Source organism: Tachyglossus aculeatus, chromosome 5 (genome assembly GCF_015852505.1).
Source record: "Tachyglossus aculeatus isolate mTacAcu1 chromosome 5, mTacAcu1.pri, whole genome shotgun sequence".
NCBI lineage: Eukaryota > Metazoa > Chordata > Mammalia > Monotremata > Tachyglossidae > Tachyglossus > Tachyglossus aculeatus.
This window is the reverse complement of record NC_052070.1, coordinates 53,567,689-53,585,367: the sequence shown is the minus strand read 5'-3', so window position 1 is coordinate 53,585,367 and position 17,679 is coordinate 53,567,689. Positions and strand designations below refer to the sequence as shown.

Here is a 17,679-nt window from a genome sequence, read left to right as displayed (position 1 = left end):
CTTCTTCCAAATCCAACAGCCTCTACTCCATCCTAATCCTCCGTGACTTCTCAGCTTCCTTCAACACTGTCAACCACCTCCTTCTCCTGGCAACAGTGTCCAATCTTGACTTCACTGCCACTGACCCCTCCTGCTTTTCCTCCTATCTCTCTGGCCGCTCATTCTCAATATCTTTGCTGGCTCCTATTCTGCCTCCCACCCCCTAACAGCAGGTGTCCTTCAAGGTTCAGTTCTTGGTCTCTTTCCATTATCCATCTACAACCATTCACCTTGGAGAACTCATGTATTCCCATGGCTTCAACTACCACCTCTGTGCAGATGATAACTAAATCTAAATTTCCAGCCTTGATCTAGCTCCATCTCCGCAGTCTCGTATTTCCTTCCTCCTGCCTTCAGGACATCTCTACTTGGATGTCCTGCCGGCACCTCAGACTTAACATGTCCTTATCTTCCCACTCAAACACTGTCCTCCCTCTGACTTTCTGATCACTCTAGACAAACCACCATCCTTCCTTTCTCACAAGTCTACATCCTTTGTGTTATCCTTGATTCAGCTCTCCCATTCAACCCACATATTCAATCTGTCAGTCACTAAATCCTGTCAGTTCAATCTTCACAACACTGCTAAAATCTGCCCTTTCCTCTTCATTCCAACTGCTACCATGTTAATCCAAGCACTCATCTTATCCCACCTTGAGTACTGCATCAGTCTCCTTGCTGATCTCCCTGCCTCCTACTGCTCCCCACTCCAGTCTATACTTCACTCTGTTGCCTGGATCATTTTCCTAAAAAAATGTTCAGTCCATGTTTCCCCACTCCTCAAAAACCTTAGTGGATGCCCATCCACTACTGCATCAAAAAGAAATTCCTTATCATCAGTTTTAAAGCACTTAACCACCTTGCCCTCCTACCTTACCTCACTCCTCTCCTACTACAGCCCAAACCACACAATATGCTCCTCTACTGCCAGCCTGCTCACTATACCTCAATCTTGTTTATCTTGTTGCTGACCTCTCGCTTACATCCTGTCTGTGGCCTGGAATACCCTCCCTCTTCATATCTGACAGATGTTCACTCTCCCAACCTTCAAAGCCTTATTGAAGGCACATCTTCCTCCAAGAGGCTTTCCTTGACTAAACCCTCATTTTCTCTTCTCCCTCTCCATTCTACATCACCCTTGCACTTGAATTTGCACCCTTTATTCACCCCTCCCTCAGCCCCACAGCACGTATGTACATATCGGAGATTTATTTATATTAATGCCTATCTCCTACACTAGACTATAAGCTCAATGAGGGCAGGGAACGTGTCTACAAACTCTGTTGTACTGTATTCTCCCAAAGGTTTAGTACTGAGGTCGGTTTACAGTATGAGCTCAATAAATATTATTGCTTGATTGATTACTTATTAATACTATAATGCATTACATTTTCTTTTTTTCAAGAGAATCTAATCAAGGGAATGCTACCTCAGAGGCCCACTTTACATTGTTAGTCACCAAATGTTTGGTCAAATTTGTAATAAATTCCATTTTGTTCATTCAAACAAATGAATGTTCATAAAATCCAGCTGTTTCTTGGTAACAGTAATTGTGATATTTGTTAAGCACTTACTGTGTGCAAGGCACTGTACTAAACACTGGGGTAGATACAAGATGATTGGGTTGGACACAGTTCCTGTCCCAAATGGAGCTCACAGTTTTCATCTCCATTTTACAGATGAGGTAACTGAGGCACAGAGAAGTGAAATTACCTGCCCAAGGTCACCCAACAGTTAAGTGGTACAGCTGGGATTAGAACCCAGGACCTTCTGATTTCCAGGCCTGTGCCCTATCCACTAGGAAATGCTGCTTCCCACAGCATAGAGAAGCATGGTGTTTCACTATGTTCCTAGAAGAGCTAAGAAGTGAGGAAAAGAAAAACTCAGTGGATTGGAAATGGAACAAGGAAAGCTATTACATTACCTGGGGTGAGTTTTCGACCACCAGCTCATAGGATGGCCCTCGAGCTCCAAAGCGCAAAATATCTCCGGGTTCCAACTTGACTGCAGCATTCTGAATGTGACAGTCATTGACAAATGTACCAGTGAGAGAGTTGAAATCCTGAAGAACAATGCTGCCCTCAGAGTCGTTAAATTCAATGAGAGCGTGTTGATCATCAATACCTGGAGACTAGAATCAGGAAAAAGGTTTAGAAATAAGTGCTGAAGGGGAAGCTAGCCCAAAGAAGTAAAGCTAATTTTTAGAGGTGGTGCCAGGGGAGGGATGAGTAATAGACACTGCTCGGAGAACAGACTACTAGATGTGGCAGAAAGAAGGCAAATAGAATTGGAAAACTCCTATATTAACTATCTTTCCAGATAACTGATTCTTGTCAATTTCTATGATCAAACCCAGATTTGCTTTCAAATTTCCTGGATGAGTAAAGGAAAAATGACAACAGAACATATTTCACTAAACATAGACTAGCTTCAGCCTCCAAGCTGAAAATGGTCATTAAAAATCCCAAGAGAAACAGGAGGGTCTCAGAGGGGGTTTAATGCCTCCAACCTTGTGTGCTATTAAGCTAAGAAGGACTAGTTTTATATGTCCACTGACTGGCAGATTTCCTGATAAGCTTATAGGACTTCATCTAGAATGGTGAATTTTGGGAGGGTAGCAATTTTTCAAGGTTAAGAAACCAAGAAACCCCACCAAACCCCAACCTAAAAACTTTTATATTAATGTCTGTCTATGTGGTATCTACATAAGCTCCCTGTGGGCAGGGGATAATGTCTACTAACTCTATCATAATGTACTTTCCCAAATTCTTAGTAGAGTACCCTGCACATAGTAAGTGCTAAACACGTAGCATTTACTGATTTTTTTTTCCAGTTGCAATATGCTCTTGCACAATATATGCACATATTGCAACTAAGTAAAAAAGGACCTGGGCTCTAATCCCAGCTCTGCCGCTTGTCTGCTGTGTAAGCTTGGGCAAGTCACTTAACTTCTCTGTTCCTCATTTCCCTCATCTGTAAAATTGGGATAGAGACTATGAGCCTTATGTGGGAGAGGGACTGTGCCCCATCTGAGTATTTTGTATAAACTCAAGCACTTAGTGCAGTGTTTGGCACATTCATTAATTCATTCAATCATTTTTATTGAGCACTTACTGTGTGCAGAGTACTGTACTAAGCACTTGGGAAGTACAAATTGGCAACATATAGAGATGGTCCCTACCCAACAATAAGTGCTTAACAAATGCCAAAATTATTGTTATTATTATTATGTGTTTATATTTCCCATTATGGAAGTCTGGGAGTGAGGTGGTCCAGGAGTGGGTGTAGCACAGTCACATAGAAGAAAGAATATTTAAAAGGAAAGTATGGAGTAATGAGAAAAAAGGTGAAGTGGAAGATAATCTGAAAAACTAGCTACAGAAATTCCGGAAAGATATGTTGTGATGGAATTATTGCAATCAACGTCTACCGGCATCATCAATTCCTCAGTTGAAAAGAAGGGGTGAAAGGAAGGGGAGGCATTGGGTTCTATAAATTTCAAAGTTCATCAAATCAGTCAATCAATGGCACATTTAATGCTTAATGGGTGCAAAGCACTGTACTAACTGCTTGGGAAAATACAAATGAGTTGGTGCCAATTGTATAATTATGTAATATTAATAGTATTTGTTAAACACTTACTATGTGCCAAGCAATGTTCTAAGCACTGGGGTAGATACAAGTTTATCAGGTTGGAAGCAGTCCCTGTCCCACACTGGGCTCCAATTCTTAATCCCCATTTTATAGATGAGGTAACTGAGGCACAGAGAAGTGAAGTGACTTGCCCAAGGTCACACAACAGACCAGTGGCAGAGCGGGGATTAGAACCCAGGCTTTTTGGCTCCCAGCACTGTCCTCTATCCCCTACACCATGCTGTAATTAGTCAATTAAGAGACACCTATAAGCTCTGTAACTATAGTGGCAAAAAATAAATAAATAAGTAAATCTGCTCTGCCCAGCCTGTTGGAGGGGGGGGAATTCCCCCAGCTAGTACCCATTTGTGCCAAGTTGTTGGCTCACTGTAGGCAGGGAATGAGTCTACCAACTCTGTTACAGTGAACTCTCCCAGGAGCTCAGTACAGTGTTCTGCACAAAGTGTTCAATAAATATGACAAATTGCTTGATTGATTGGGGTGCAATTCAGAAAGAAAGTATCTAAGTTCTGTAGAATGGAAGAACCTCACCCTACAGAGCAACAGCACTATATTTTTCCTGTCTGGCACCAGTATGAAATTAAATGTGCTGAACTTCAGCCTCACCATACATCCTGATTACATTTTTAGTAGCACTGACTTCTTGGAATGCAGAAGTGCCAGTCTTTTCAGAAACTCAGACACATAAGGCTTCATCATTTCCTTATGAGAAATGTGATTCGAGTTGAAACTTGGCCACTTTAAAAAGTTTATCTGCAAAGTCATGGCTTGTCTTCTAATGTCCCTCCATTTTCCATAGATGTAATATTCATTTTTTGAACACGCTGCCAAAGGCCCATAAAGGCTAATATCCCCATTATGCTTTTTCCCACAGGTCATGTAAATTAACACTTTATCCTTTGAAAAATTCAGCACTAGCTATTCATTTTAACATTCCAGATGCTATATTCTCTAGGCTGCAGGCATCCTGTATAACTTAGAAGATTCTTCTGAAACTTTCCAGTTTAAAGTATCCTTCATATGTGCCATTTTTCAAGTGAAACAAGCTTCATTCTCCTCTAAAGTTAGCAGTGGCTGACTTGAAATCACAGCATGGTCCTCTTCATCCTGGGAAACATCGCTAGTAAGCGAGGGGCCCGGGAATATGGAGTTAGCCAGCAACTCACGGGAAAAGGGGGAAAAACCCTTATTAAAATACATTTAATGTCACTTCAAGATGGCTTTTGTATTTTGTACTCCAAAGATGATGCATTATTGAAAGTTACAGAACTAACATTGAGAATGGGCAGTGCTATGAAAGGATGAATGGCATGAACTTAAGGACTGTAGAATAAATGAAAGATGCAGGAAGCTGAAAGTCACAAGGAACAGTGCTAAATGAAACCCAAAATGAGAAGAGGTGATGGAAAATGAATTTTCTTGTAATTTCTGTTCTTTGTTTTCATCTGATCTGCAGCTTTCCAGCTCCAGTTTTAGCTGACAGCTAAGATCTGAATTGATTTTGAAGCCTCCACAGAGTAGAGGTAAGTTTACAAGAGTTTGGCATTACTAACTTTTTGGTTAAAGTTTACTGAGCTATTAAATAGACCCTCAACTTCCCTCACCCAAATGGAATACCCTAAATTCTAGCACAAATTTCAGAAGATGAAGAAACAAGGCAGATCTTAAAACAATATTTCTGTCTTTCTGTCCCTGGGGAAAACTTTGGATGAATGACTCTCTCCTCATTATAACATAAACCTTATAATAAAGGAATATCAACCACCAGAGTCAATAATAATGATACTCTATATACCATAGATCAGCAGGTTTAAGAGACTGATAGTGGTGATGCTTTTAGATAATATAAAATGATGAAGTTAACGTTGTGCGTGTTCAAGTCTCCAGAGTTCTCTCCTCCCACCCTCCCCCTGCCACCAGGAAGTCAAATAACAATAATAATAATGATAATAATTATGGTATTTGTTAAGTGCCTATTATGTGCCAAGTACTGTTCTAAGTGCTGGGGTGTATGTATATATATATATATATAGTTGGTATTTGTTAAGCGCTTACTATGTGCCAAGCACTGTTCTAAGCACTGGGGGAGATACAAGGTGATCAGGTTGTCCCATGTGGGTCTTACAGTCTTAATCCCCATTTTACAGACGAGGTACTGAGGCTCAGAGAAGTTAAGTGACTTGCCCAAGGTCACACAGCAGACATATGGCAGAGCTGGGATTAGAACCTATATAAAAGGAAAACAGGTTGGACACAGTCCCTGGTGGGGCTCACAGTCTTAATCCCCATTTTACAGATGAGGTCACTGAGGCAAAGAGAAGTTAAGTGACTTGCCCAAGCAGACAAGTGGCTGGGCTGGAATTGGAACCCACGTCCTCTGATTCCCAAGCCCATGCTCTTGCCAATAGGCCATGCTGCTTCTCTGCCTAGCCAAGATGGGCTCGGGCATCTGAAAGATAATAATAATAATGGCATTTAGTGAGTGCTTACTATGTGCAAAGCAATGTTCTAAGCGCTGGGGAGGTTACAAGGTGATCAGGTTTTCCCACGTGGGGCTCACAGTCTTAATCCCCATTTTCCAGATGAGGTAACTGAGGCACAGAGAAGTTAAGTGACTTGCCCAAAGTCACACAGTTGGCAACTGGTGGAGCCGGGATTTGAAACCATGACCTCTGACTCCAAAGCCCCAGCCTCTTTCCACTGAGCCACGCTGCATATGTGTTTGTATTTTCTTTTCAGGCTTGGATTTTAGTGGGCTGGGCTGGGCCCCAGAATTCAGATCTGCCAGCTGCTTGCCCAGTGGATAATGAAGTTAGCTGTGCTTTTTGCTCTTTTCCAACAGGGGAGCAGCAGTACCACTGATCTGCCCCTAACCTCGCCTTCATTCATTCATTCAATCATATTTATTGAGTGCTTACTGGGTACAAAGCACTGCACTACGCACTTGGGAGAGTACAATATAACAATAAGCAGACACATTCCCTGCCCAAAACAAGCTTAGTGAGAAGCAGCGTGGCTCAGTGGAAAGATCGCGGGCTTGGGAGTCAGAGGTCATGGGTTCTAATCCCGGCTCTGCTGCTTGTCAGCTGTTTGACTTTGGGCAAGTCACTTCACTTCTCTGGGCCCCAGGTCCCTCATCTGTAAAATAGGGATTAAGCCTGTGAGCCCCACATGGGACAACTTGCTCACTTTGTATCCTCCCCCACCGCTTAGAAAAGTGCATTGTACATAGTAAGCACTTAACAAATACCATTATTCAGTGCTTAGAACAGTGCTCTGCACATAGTAAGTGCTTAACAAATGCCATCATTATTATTTATTATTATTACAGGGGAAGATAGATATTAATATAAATAAATAAATTACAGATCTTTGGAAAATATATCATTTAAATCCCAGATGGAAACTAGGAAATTGACAGGTTTCCTTTCCAAGGATGAAATGGATTTATCATGAGTCAATATTTCTCTTCTGACTAGTGTTTCTCATTCCATGTAACAAACCTGTGGGCTTAAATGCAGTCTGACCTGCTCAGATTCTAAGGCTAGGTGTCACCTTCTGACTACCACTTGAACGACAATGACTACCACATTAACTACAGTTTCCAAATAGCTTGCTAATATCTGAATGCCTCAGAGCTATCTTTCTAGGTCTCCATTTCACAAGCCGCAAGTTTGACTTATATTATGTTTTAAAAAGTGGCTTGGGCTTAGAGAAGCAGCATGGCTCAGTGGAAAGAGCCCGGGCTTTGGAGTCAGAGGTGATGGGTTCAAATCATGGCTCCGCCACTTGTCAGCTGTGTGACTTTGGGCAAGTCACTTAACTTCTCTGTGCCTCAGTTACCTCATCTGTAAAATGGGGATTAAGACTGTGAGTCCCTGTGGGACAACATGATCACTTTGTAACCTCCCCAGCGCTTAGAACAGTGCTTTGCCCATAGTAAGCACTTAATAAATGCCATTATTATTACTATTATTAGAGGAAGACCCTCTAGACCTCATAGCTGCTTACTTAGAAGCTATCACCTGCTTAGAAAAGACATTACACTTTACTCAATGCAATTAGTCACTTTTTTACCTTCAAGCACTTGATAGTCACCCTACCCTCAGCCCCACAGCACTTATGCACATATCTGTAATTTATTTTTATCCCTTTCTCCTTGTCTAGGCTGTAAGTTCCTTTTACGATGAATTTTGTTGTATTCTACTCCCCCAAGTGTTTAGCACAGGGCTCTGTAAACAATACATGCTGAGTAAATACCATTAATTGATATATTGATTTATTTAATGCTATCTCCTTTTTAAACTTTGATTCCAAATATTTCCTCCCTCTCCTTAATGTTCTTCTAAGAGGCTTTTACCAATATTTTTATTACTCTCTTCCTCTCCTATTGTTCTATATCTATCAGTAGAATCAGGAAAACAAGCTACTGTTTCTAAGAACAGATGAATTTTATTTTTTTAATGGCATTTGTTAAACTCTTACTACACACTGTATCAACTTGTACTTCCCAAGTGCTTAGTACAGTGCTCTGCACACAGTAAGTGCTCACTAAATACCATTGAATGAATGAATTAAGAACTGGGGTAGATACAATCATTCAATTGTATTTATTAAGCACTTAATGAGTGTAGAGCACTGTACATAGTGGTAATTAGGTTGGATATAGCCCACGTCTCAAGTGGGGCTCACAGTCTTAATACTCATTTTACAGATGAGGTAACTGAGGCACAGAGAAGTTAAGTGATTTGTCCAAGATCTTACAGCAGACATGCTCAGGACTGGAACCCAGGTCTTCTGTCTCCCGGGCCCATGCTCATTCCACTAGGCCATGTAGCTAGAGAAATTAAAGTCACTGTTGTTCATTATTGGTTGAGAGCTGACTGAACAACACAGGAAGACATAAATCCTGGCTCCTGGTTTATCACCTAAAGTAATCTAGAGTTAATACTGAGTAATAATGACTTTTTGTTCTTACCCTTAAAATAAGGTCTGAGTTTTCATGCCTTCCGATGGTAGTGATGTTTCTCAGGACAAATATGCTTTCGGAGCTCTTTAAAAAGGCTTTCATGATCTCTGCTTTTCCTGTAATGTTTTCATCAAAATATAATTGGGTTATTCATTCATTCAATTGTATTTGTTGCATGCTTACTGTGTGCAGAGCACTGTACTAAGCACTTGGGAGAGTGCAATACAACAATAAACAGACACATTCCCTGACCACAATGAGCTTACAGTCTAGCGGGGGCAGGGGGGAGACAATGATAGTTTGTATCATTCCAGCATTAATATGTGGACTGAAAAACTGCCCAGGAACATCCTATTACCAAGGAGACCATTTAGCATGTGCCTAAATATAAACAGAATGTGCATCCTGTCTGAGCATGTTTACAGTAATCTTGCTTAATATTTCAACGGTCACATCCACAAAGCCATGGAGATTTAGGGTTGAGACAGTGATTGGAATTAATTAGGTCATACCCCCAAGCATAAGTCAACTGCCCCTAACTTCTGTTTGGTTTTAACGGAAAAGACCTGATGAGGCAGTCAGTTCTTCTCTAATGTGTGTTTTCATTCTATGTTTTAATCAGAATGCTATTGAAAAATTAGGGAACGTTCTTCCCTCAGTGTGCGTCTTTCTGGACACAACATCCTATGGAGTCAGAAGAAACTATTATGCTCATGGGCTGGCCTGGGCAAAAGCAGCAGGAGTTTAATGTGAGATTCATATAAAAGAATGATCTGTATCATGTCTTTTTAAGTATCTAATAACATTCCTCTTAAACTTCATTTTTTTTTCCATAGTGATTAGCCAAAAATTCCTTTGACAATTTTGCAGGTGGGGGAGTGGCGGAGTGGTGATAATGATGGTGATTTCTGGTGCCAAAGAGGAAGTCTGTGGCAGATATCAATTTTCTGCAGGATAGCTCAGAAATATAAAATGACACCGATAATGAATTTTTAATTCTGAGACACTCTGCTTTCCTAATTATGATGAAAAATCTTTCACAGTTCTTACACTTGAAAACCGAGCCAAGTATTATGTTTAATGGAAAAACTATCCACTTTTAAATATAAAATGTCGACTTTGGGAGGTAAATTGCAACCATGTAGAGGCATTCTCCATGGTACAACTCAATCAACCGAGCAGTGCTATTTTTTGAGTGCTGTGTTCATGGAACTGTACTAAGCACTTGGGAGAGTACAACAGAGTTGGTAGACATGATCCCTGGCCTCAAGACTTTACAGTCTAGTGGGGGAGAAAGGCATTAAAATCATTTAATTAAGGAGAAGCACAGAGTATAATACTATGTATGCAAGTGCTGGAGGGATTCAAGAGCATCCAGCCTGCACACTTTGCTCCTCTAGCACAAGCTTGTTCACAGTTTCCCGATCTCATCTATCTCACCACTGACTCCTTGCCCATGTCCTCCCTCTGGAGAACTTTCTCCTCCTCCATATATACTAGACCACCACTCTCCCCACCTTCAAAGCCCTATTAAGGTCACATCTCCTCCAAGAGGCCTTCCCTGGCTTCTCCCTGGCTCCCTCTCCCATGTGTGACCCTCAGGCATTAGCTATTTGCCCCACCGTCAGCCCCACAGCACTTATGTACACATAGATTAGCTATATATTACAACTTTTTATATTTCTTAATGTCTGTCTCTCCCACTAGACTAAGCTCTCTACGGGCAGGGAACGTGTCTATCAACTCTGTTGAATTGTAAAAATTTGTTCAGTCATACTTATGGAGTGCTTACTGTGTGCAGAGCACTGTAATAATAATAATAATGATGGTATTTGTTAAGCGCTTACTACGTGCCAAGCACTGTTCTAAGCACTGGGGGAGATACAGGGTTAACAAGTTGTCCCACACGGGGCTTACAGTCTTAATCCCCATTTTACAGATGAGGTAATTGAGGCACAGAGAAGTTAAGTGACTTGCCCAATGTCACACAGCTGACCAGTAGTGGAGCCGGGATTAGAACCCACCACCTCTGACTCCCAAGCTCGTGCTCTTTCCACTAAGCCACAGTGCTTCTGTATGAAGCACTTGGGAGAGTACAATTAAACAATCAATAGACACATTCCCTGCCCACACTGAGCTTACAGTCTACAATAATTGTGGTATTTGTTTAATGCTTACTATATGCCAGGCACTGTACTAAGCTTTGAGGTACATACAAGGTAATCAAGTTGGAAACATTCCCTGTCCCACAAGGGGCTCACAGTCTTATCCCCATTTTACAGATGAGGTAACTAAGGCCCAGAGAAGTGAAGTGACTTGCCCAAGGTCACAGAGCAGACAAGGGGTGGAGCCGGGATTTGAACCCAGGTCCTTCTGACTCCTAGGCCTATGCTCTATCCACTAGGCCATGCTGCTTCTCCACTTCTCTTGTTGATTGCTTCTTAATTAAAACCAGAGCTTTTTGACTATCTTAAAGCCAATGGTGAGGAACTTCAGTTTAAGGCAGAGATGGATGGACAACCATAGAACGTTTCTGTGGAGTAGGGAGATGTGTGCAGAATGATACTTTCGAAAATCAATTCAGGCAACAGAGTGAAGTACAAACCAAGAGGAGAGAGGATGGAGGCAAGAGAGGTCAGGGAGGAGGTTGATGCAGTAGTGGGGGTGGGAGATGACAAGTGACTGGACAAGCGTGACAGCGGCTTGGATGGAGAGGAAGTGGGGAGATTCTACAGATGTCATGAAGGTAGAACCGACGGGGTTTGGTAACTGAGTAAGTGGGTTGAATGAGAGAGATGAGTAGAGAATAATGCCAAGGTTGTAGCCTTTTGAGGCAGGGAAGATGGAGGTGGTGTCAACAGTGGTAGGGATGTTGGAAAGAGGAGAGGGTTTGAGTGGGAAGATAAGGAGTTGTTTTGTATGTTTTTTCAAAATCTGGTTGCTCGTGAATAATTCTATCATGAAGAACATTTGCGCATAGAATTACATGGGGTTCGTTAGAATCCATTCCAGAACCAACCCCAGAGTGATGTTGAACACGGCACAGAAGTCAAAGCTACGTTGTAAATCCCTCTCGATCGCCTCCCTCCTCCCCGTTCTACCAAACCCCCTCCAACCCCTGTGTCCATCTCTTCCCTACTCCCATCTCATCCTCCCTTGTTCCTGGGGACTCTCCTTCCCTTCTCTCCCTGCACCTTGGTCCCTCCACACTCACATACTCCAGGACCATCAAAGCAGGAATAGTTCACTGGAGTAAGATTTCACAGAATACTGAATCTGATGGTGGCTCAATGGGAAGCAGCATAGCCTAGGGGAAAGGGGCTGGGGGTCAGAGGACCAGGGTTCTAATCCCCACTCCAACTCATACCTGCTGTGTGAACTTGGGTAAGTCGTTTAACTCTCAGCGCTTAGAATAGTGCTTCACACATAGTAAGTGCTTAAGAAATACCATCATTATTATTATTCAGTACTCTTTTGGTCACCTCTCTGGGTCACACCTGGAGAGTTTCCAGTACCCTACCAGTCTCGACTATGGGAGGGAGAGTCAAGCAGTGGCATATCTATTCTATTCCTGGCTTGGGCTGGGGCTAGCGATTGGAAGGCAATCTGCTACAAGCCAAAACTCACCTGTGCTGGGCAGCAGTGGCCTGAGAGAGAGTCAAAGGTGGAGACTCAGGTTTACTGCACAGAAGGAGGCAATGGTAAACCACTGTCATATTTTTACCAAGAAAACTCTATGGATACACTACCAGAATAATTGCAGATGGAGGAGGGGCGTTCTGGGAGAGATGTGTCCATGGCGTCACTATGGGTCGGACACAACTCGACAGCATAACAACAAACCCTTTTGGTCCCCTCTCAGGGTTGCACATGGAGAGTTTCCCGTACTCTACCAGTCTCGACTATGGGAGGGAGAGTCAAGCAGAGACATGTCCATTCCACTCCATTTCTAGCTTCTGCAGTGGCTAGCAAGTGGAAGGCAATCTGCTGCAAGTCAAAACTCACCTGTGCTGGGCAGCAGCAGCATGGGAGAGAGTCAGGTTGGAGATTCAGGGTAACTGCGTGGAAGGAGGCAATAGTAAACCACTTCTGTATTTTTCCCAAGACAACTCTATGGATACACTACCAGAACGACTGCAGATGGAGGTGGGGAGTTCTGGGGGAGGTGTGTCTATGGCGTCGCTATGGGTCAGAGACGACTCAGTGGCATAAGACAAGACCCTTTTGGTGCAAAAAGGGAGAAGAGGTGAAATTTCACTGGTGGCTGGTATCAATGGGGAGAAAGAAAAGGGAGAGTAAGAGAAGAGATTCTGATCACCCTTTAAGAAACTAAACTCACAACATAAACCCTAATTATTCAAAACTCTGAGAACTAAAGATGAAACAATGACTAGTCTATGCCCATTTACAGAGATGGCAAGAAATCAATGGTAATTTTTTTTCAATCAGTCCTCAGTTACTTCTATTATGCATAATAGAGGCATGGCAGGAAATTTCTTCCTCTAAAATAACAATACTTTGGTGACATCAGAAATTTGAATTTTAATCTTTGTAAAGGAAGAGACAAGTTTTTAATCAACTCACAAATGTTTGTTAAAAATGCAAAATTGTGAAAAAAATGCTCTGCAGGAAAACACTGGAAAATGTTAGTGCTATTAAAATGCACTTTGGCCAATTCCACTACTCTAATGTGTCTGTGGTTTTGTGAAATGAACAGAAAATGGGCTATAGGCTGAGAGAGGATCAGGTCCAATATAACCAGGTAGGAACAAATCCTTCCATTAGAACAAATCACTGTTAGTCTCCTGGATGATTTAAAGTATATTTAGTTTGTTAAGCATTGAGAAGCAGTTGGCCTAGTGAATACAGCACAGGCCTGGGAGTGAAAAGGACCTGGGTTCTAATCCAGTTCCACGACTTATTTGCTTTGTGACCCTGGGCTAGTTACTTCACTTCTCTGGGCCTCAGTTACCTCATCTGTAAAATAGAGTGAGCTTCATGTGGGACAGGGGCTGTGTCCAACTTGATTACTTTGTATCCACCTCGTGCTTAGTACAGTGACGGGCACATAGTAAGCACATAACAAATACCACTATTATTATCATTATTGAAAAATTCAAATAATATCTTTCCACAATGATTGTGTGAGGTAATATGAATGGGTAAAACAAATAGTTAAAATGGAACTTTACTAGGCAACAAAAGATGCCAAACATTGCATCAGCAATTTAGGTAATAGTCAAATAATTTCCATTATCCTGAACACCCTAAGTCCAATATCTAATCAAAAGTATATTTTTAATATTTTTTCAGAAGAGGAAGACCATATGTATTACTGCACAAAATCAAGAGAATTGAGTTGTCAGACGAACACCCATCCCTAAAAATTGTGGTCCTTTAATCCTATTCTCGGCACTTGTGTATGTGTAAATTTTCAGTTATATAGATAATTGTCTGTACATTTAATTATTTGTTCAGCTATTTCACTCTGATGTGTTCAGGATAATGGAAATAGTTTGCAGTTAGAGGACACGGGTTCTAATCCTGCTACACCACTTGTCTGCTGTGTGACTTGGGCAAGCCACTTCACTTCTCTGTGCCTCAGTTACCTCATCTGTAAAATGGGGATTAAGACTGTGAGTGTCACGTGGGACAACCTTATCACCTTGTATCTACCCCAGTGCTTAGGACAGTGCTTGGCACATAGTAAGAGCTTAACAAATACCTAGTGGCAAGAGCACAGGCTTACAAGTCAGAGGTAGTGGGCTCTAATCCTGGCTCTGCCACTTGTTTGCTGAGTGACCTTGGGCAAGTCTTTTAATACCTTTCTGCCTCAGTTGTCTCATCTGTAAAATGATTCATTCATTCAATCGCATTTATTGATTGCTTACTGTGTGCACAGCACTGTACTAAGCGCTTGGGAAGTACAAGTCGGCAACAGACAGAGACGGTCCCTACCCAACAACGGGCTCACATTCCAGAAGGGACTGTGAGCCCCACGGGGGACAGCCTGATTACCTTGTATTTACCCAGCGTGGATCAGTGGAAAGAGCACGGGCTTTGGAGTCAGAGGTCATGGGTTCAAATCCCTGCTCTACCAATTGTCAGCTGTGTGACTTTGGGCAAGTCACTTAACTTCTCTGTGCCTCAGTTCCCTCATCTGTAAAAGGGGGATTAAGACTGTAAGCCCCACGTGGGACAACCCAATCACCTTGTATTCCCCCCCCCAGCGCTTAGAACAGTGTTTTCACATAGTAAGCGCTTAACAAATACCATTATTATTGTTATTATTGTTACCCCAGCGCTTAGAACAGTGCTTGGCACATAATAAGGCTTAACAAATACCATAATAATGACTATTATTATTAGAACAGTGCTCCAGCGCTCAGAACAGTGCTTTGCACATAGTAAGCGCTTAATAAATGCTATTATTATTATTATTATTATTTTTCCCATCATTATTCTTATTAATGTAGACAGGAGGGCCAGTGCCCCCCGCTTCCCCAAGCCACACCAGCTGCCCCAGCAGTCACTCTGTCGGTCACTCACCAGCCTGGAGGGAGGGAAGGAGGGAAGGAAGGAGGGAACAGGCCAGCAGCTGCCCCAACCCGGACACCACTGCGGCCCAGCCTTGTGTCGACTCGTCACCATGGAAACCGCGGAGGGCGGGGCGGAGCATGGTCCAGGCGGGGCCAGGAGGGAGCGAGGCCTACATCCCGGGGCGCGGCCCCTCCCCCTTAGGGGCGGGGCTCTTCACGAGTGCTTCTCATTCATTCATTCATTCAATCGTATTTATTGAGCGCTTACTGTGTGCAGAGCACTGGACTAAGTTGGCAACATATAGAGACGGTCCCTACCCAGCAGTGGGATCACAGTCTAGAAGGGGGAGACAGAGAACAAAACAAAACATATTAACAAAATAAAATAAATAGACTAAATATGTACAAATAAAATACATGAATAAATAGAGTAATAAATATGTAAAAACATATATACAGGTGCTGTGGGGAGGGGAAGGAGGTAAGGCGGGCGGGCTCACCTCCTCCAGGAGACCTCCCCAGACTGAGCCCCTTCCTTCCTCTCCCCCTCGCCCCCCTCCATCCCTCCCATCTTACCTCCTTCCCTTCCCCACAGCACCTGAATATATGTATATATGTTTGCACATATTTATTACTCTATTTATTTATTTATTTTACTTGTACCTATCTATTCTATTTATTTTATTTTGTTAGTATGTTTGGTTTTGTTCTCTGTCTCCCCCTTCTAGACTGTGAGCCCACTGTTGGGTAGGGACTGTCTCTACATGTTGCCAACTTGTACTTCCCAAGCGCTGAGTACAGTGCTCAACACACAGTAAGCGCTCAATAAATACGATTGATTGATTGATTGATTGATTGATTGAATGAATGGGGCGTAACAGCCTGGGGTCCTGGCTTCTCCTGACTGGAGAAGCAGCATGGCTCAGTGGAAAGAGCCGCGACCTCTGGAGTCAGAGGTCAGGGGTTCAAATCCCGGCTCCACCAGTTGTCAGCTGTGTGACTTTGGGCAAGTCACTTCACTTCTCTGGGCCTCAGTTCCCTCATCTGGAAAATGGGGATGAAGACTGTGAGCCCCCCGTGGGACAACCTGATCACCTTGTAACCTCCCCAGCGCTTAGAACAGTGCTTTGCACATAGTAGGTGCTTAATAAATGCCATCATCATTATTATTTCCTCAACAACAACTCGCTCCTCGACCCCCTCCAGTCTGGCTTCCGTCCCCTTCATTCCACGGAAACTGCCCTCTCAAAGGTCACCAATGACCTCCTGCTTGCCAAATCCAATGGCTCATACTCTGTCCTAATCCTCCTCGACCTCTCAGCTGCCTTTGACACTGTGGACCACCCCCTTCTCCTCAACACGTTATCTGACCTTGGCTTCACAGACTCCGTCCTCTCCTGGTTCTCCTCTTATCTCTCCGGTCGTTCTTTCTCAGTCTCTTTTGCAGGCTCCTCCTCCCCCTCCCATCCTCTTACTGTGGGGGTTCCCCAAGGTTCAGTGCTTGGTCCCCTTCTGTTCTCAATCTACACCCACTCCCTTGGTGACCTCATTCGCTCCCACGGCTTCAACTATCAGCTCTACGCTGATGACACCCAGATCTACATCTCTGCCCCTGCTCTCTCCCCCTCCCTCCAGGCTCGCATCTCCTCCTGCCTTCAGGACATCTCCATCTGGATGTCCGCCCGCCACCTAAAGCTCAACATGTCGAAGACTGAGCTCCTTGTCTTCCCTCCCAAACCTTGTCCTCTCCCTGACTTTCCCATCTCTGTTGACGGCACTACCATCCTTCCCGTCTCACAAGCCCGCAACCTTGGTGTCATCCTCGACTCCGCTCTCTCATTCACCCCTCACATCCAAGCCGTCACCAAAACCTGCCGGTCTCAGCTCCGCAACATTGCCAAGATCCGCCCTTTCCTCTCCATCCAAACCACTACCCTGCTCATTCAAGCTCTCATCCTATCCCGTCTGGACTACTGTATCAGCCTCCTCTCCGATCTCCCATCCTCTTGTCTCTCCCCACTTCAATCCATACTTCACACCGCTGCCCAGATAGTCTTTGTCCAGAAACGCTCTGGGAATGTTACTCCCCTCCTCAAAAATCTCCAATGGCTACCGATCAATCTGCGCATCAGGCAGAAACTCCTCACCCTGGGCTTCAAGGCTCTCCATCACCTCGCCCCCTCCTACCTCACCTCCCTTCTCTTCTTCTACAGCCCAGCCCGCACCCTCCGCTCCTCTGCCGCTAATCTCCTCAATGTACCTCGCTCTCGCCTGTCCCGCCGTCGACCCCCGGCCCACGTCATCCCCCGGGCCTGGAATGCCCTCCCTCTGCCCATCCGCCAAGCTAGCTCTCTTCCTCCCTTCAAGGCCCTGCTGAGAGCTCACCTCCTCCAGGAGGCCTTCCCAGACTGAGCCCCTTCTTTCCTCTCCCCCTCGTCCCCCTCTCCATCCCCCCGTCTTACCTCCTTCCCTTCCCCA

General features: G+C 43.7%; 1 protein-coding gene and 1 non-coding gene across 5 annotated transcripts in view; one reads left to right on the top strand and one right to left on the bottom strand.

Moving 5' to 3' along the window:
- Window positions 1-15,242, bottom strand: part of FHAD1 (forkhead associated phosphopeptide binding domain 1) — a 109,250-nt gene extending 94,008 nt beyond the window's left edge. For 3 of the 4 annotated variants that reach the window (XR_005451090.1, XM_038746863.1, XM_038746865.1), the window contains exons 1-3: window positions 12,668-12,710; window positions 8,672-8,778; window positions 1,964-2,170 (exon numbers count right to left, since the gene is read on the bottom strand). Coding sequence is in view for 3 of the 4 variants with exons in the window: in XM_038746863.1 (XP_038602791.1) it covers window positions 1,964-2,170; window positions 8,672-8,778; window positions 12,668-12,689 (336 nt within the window). In the remaining variant the exon portion in view is untranslated. Of the gene's footprint in view, window positions 1-1,963; window positions 2,171-8,671; window positions 8,779-12,667; window positions 12,711-15,211 lie in introns of those variants that run through there. The other variant, XM_038746864.1, reaches the window with a different exon arrangement.
- LOC119929377 lies at window positions 12,142-12,279 on the top strand. The gene has a single exon (XR_005451503.1). It is a non-coding gene; the product is annotated as a small nucleolar RNA SNORA7 (small nucleolar RNA).
- Window positions 15,243-17,679: the final 2,437 nt, after the last annotated feature.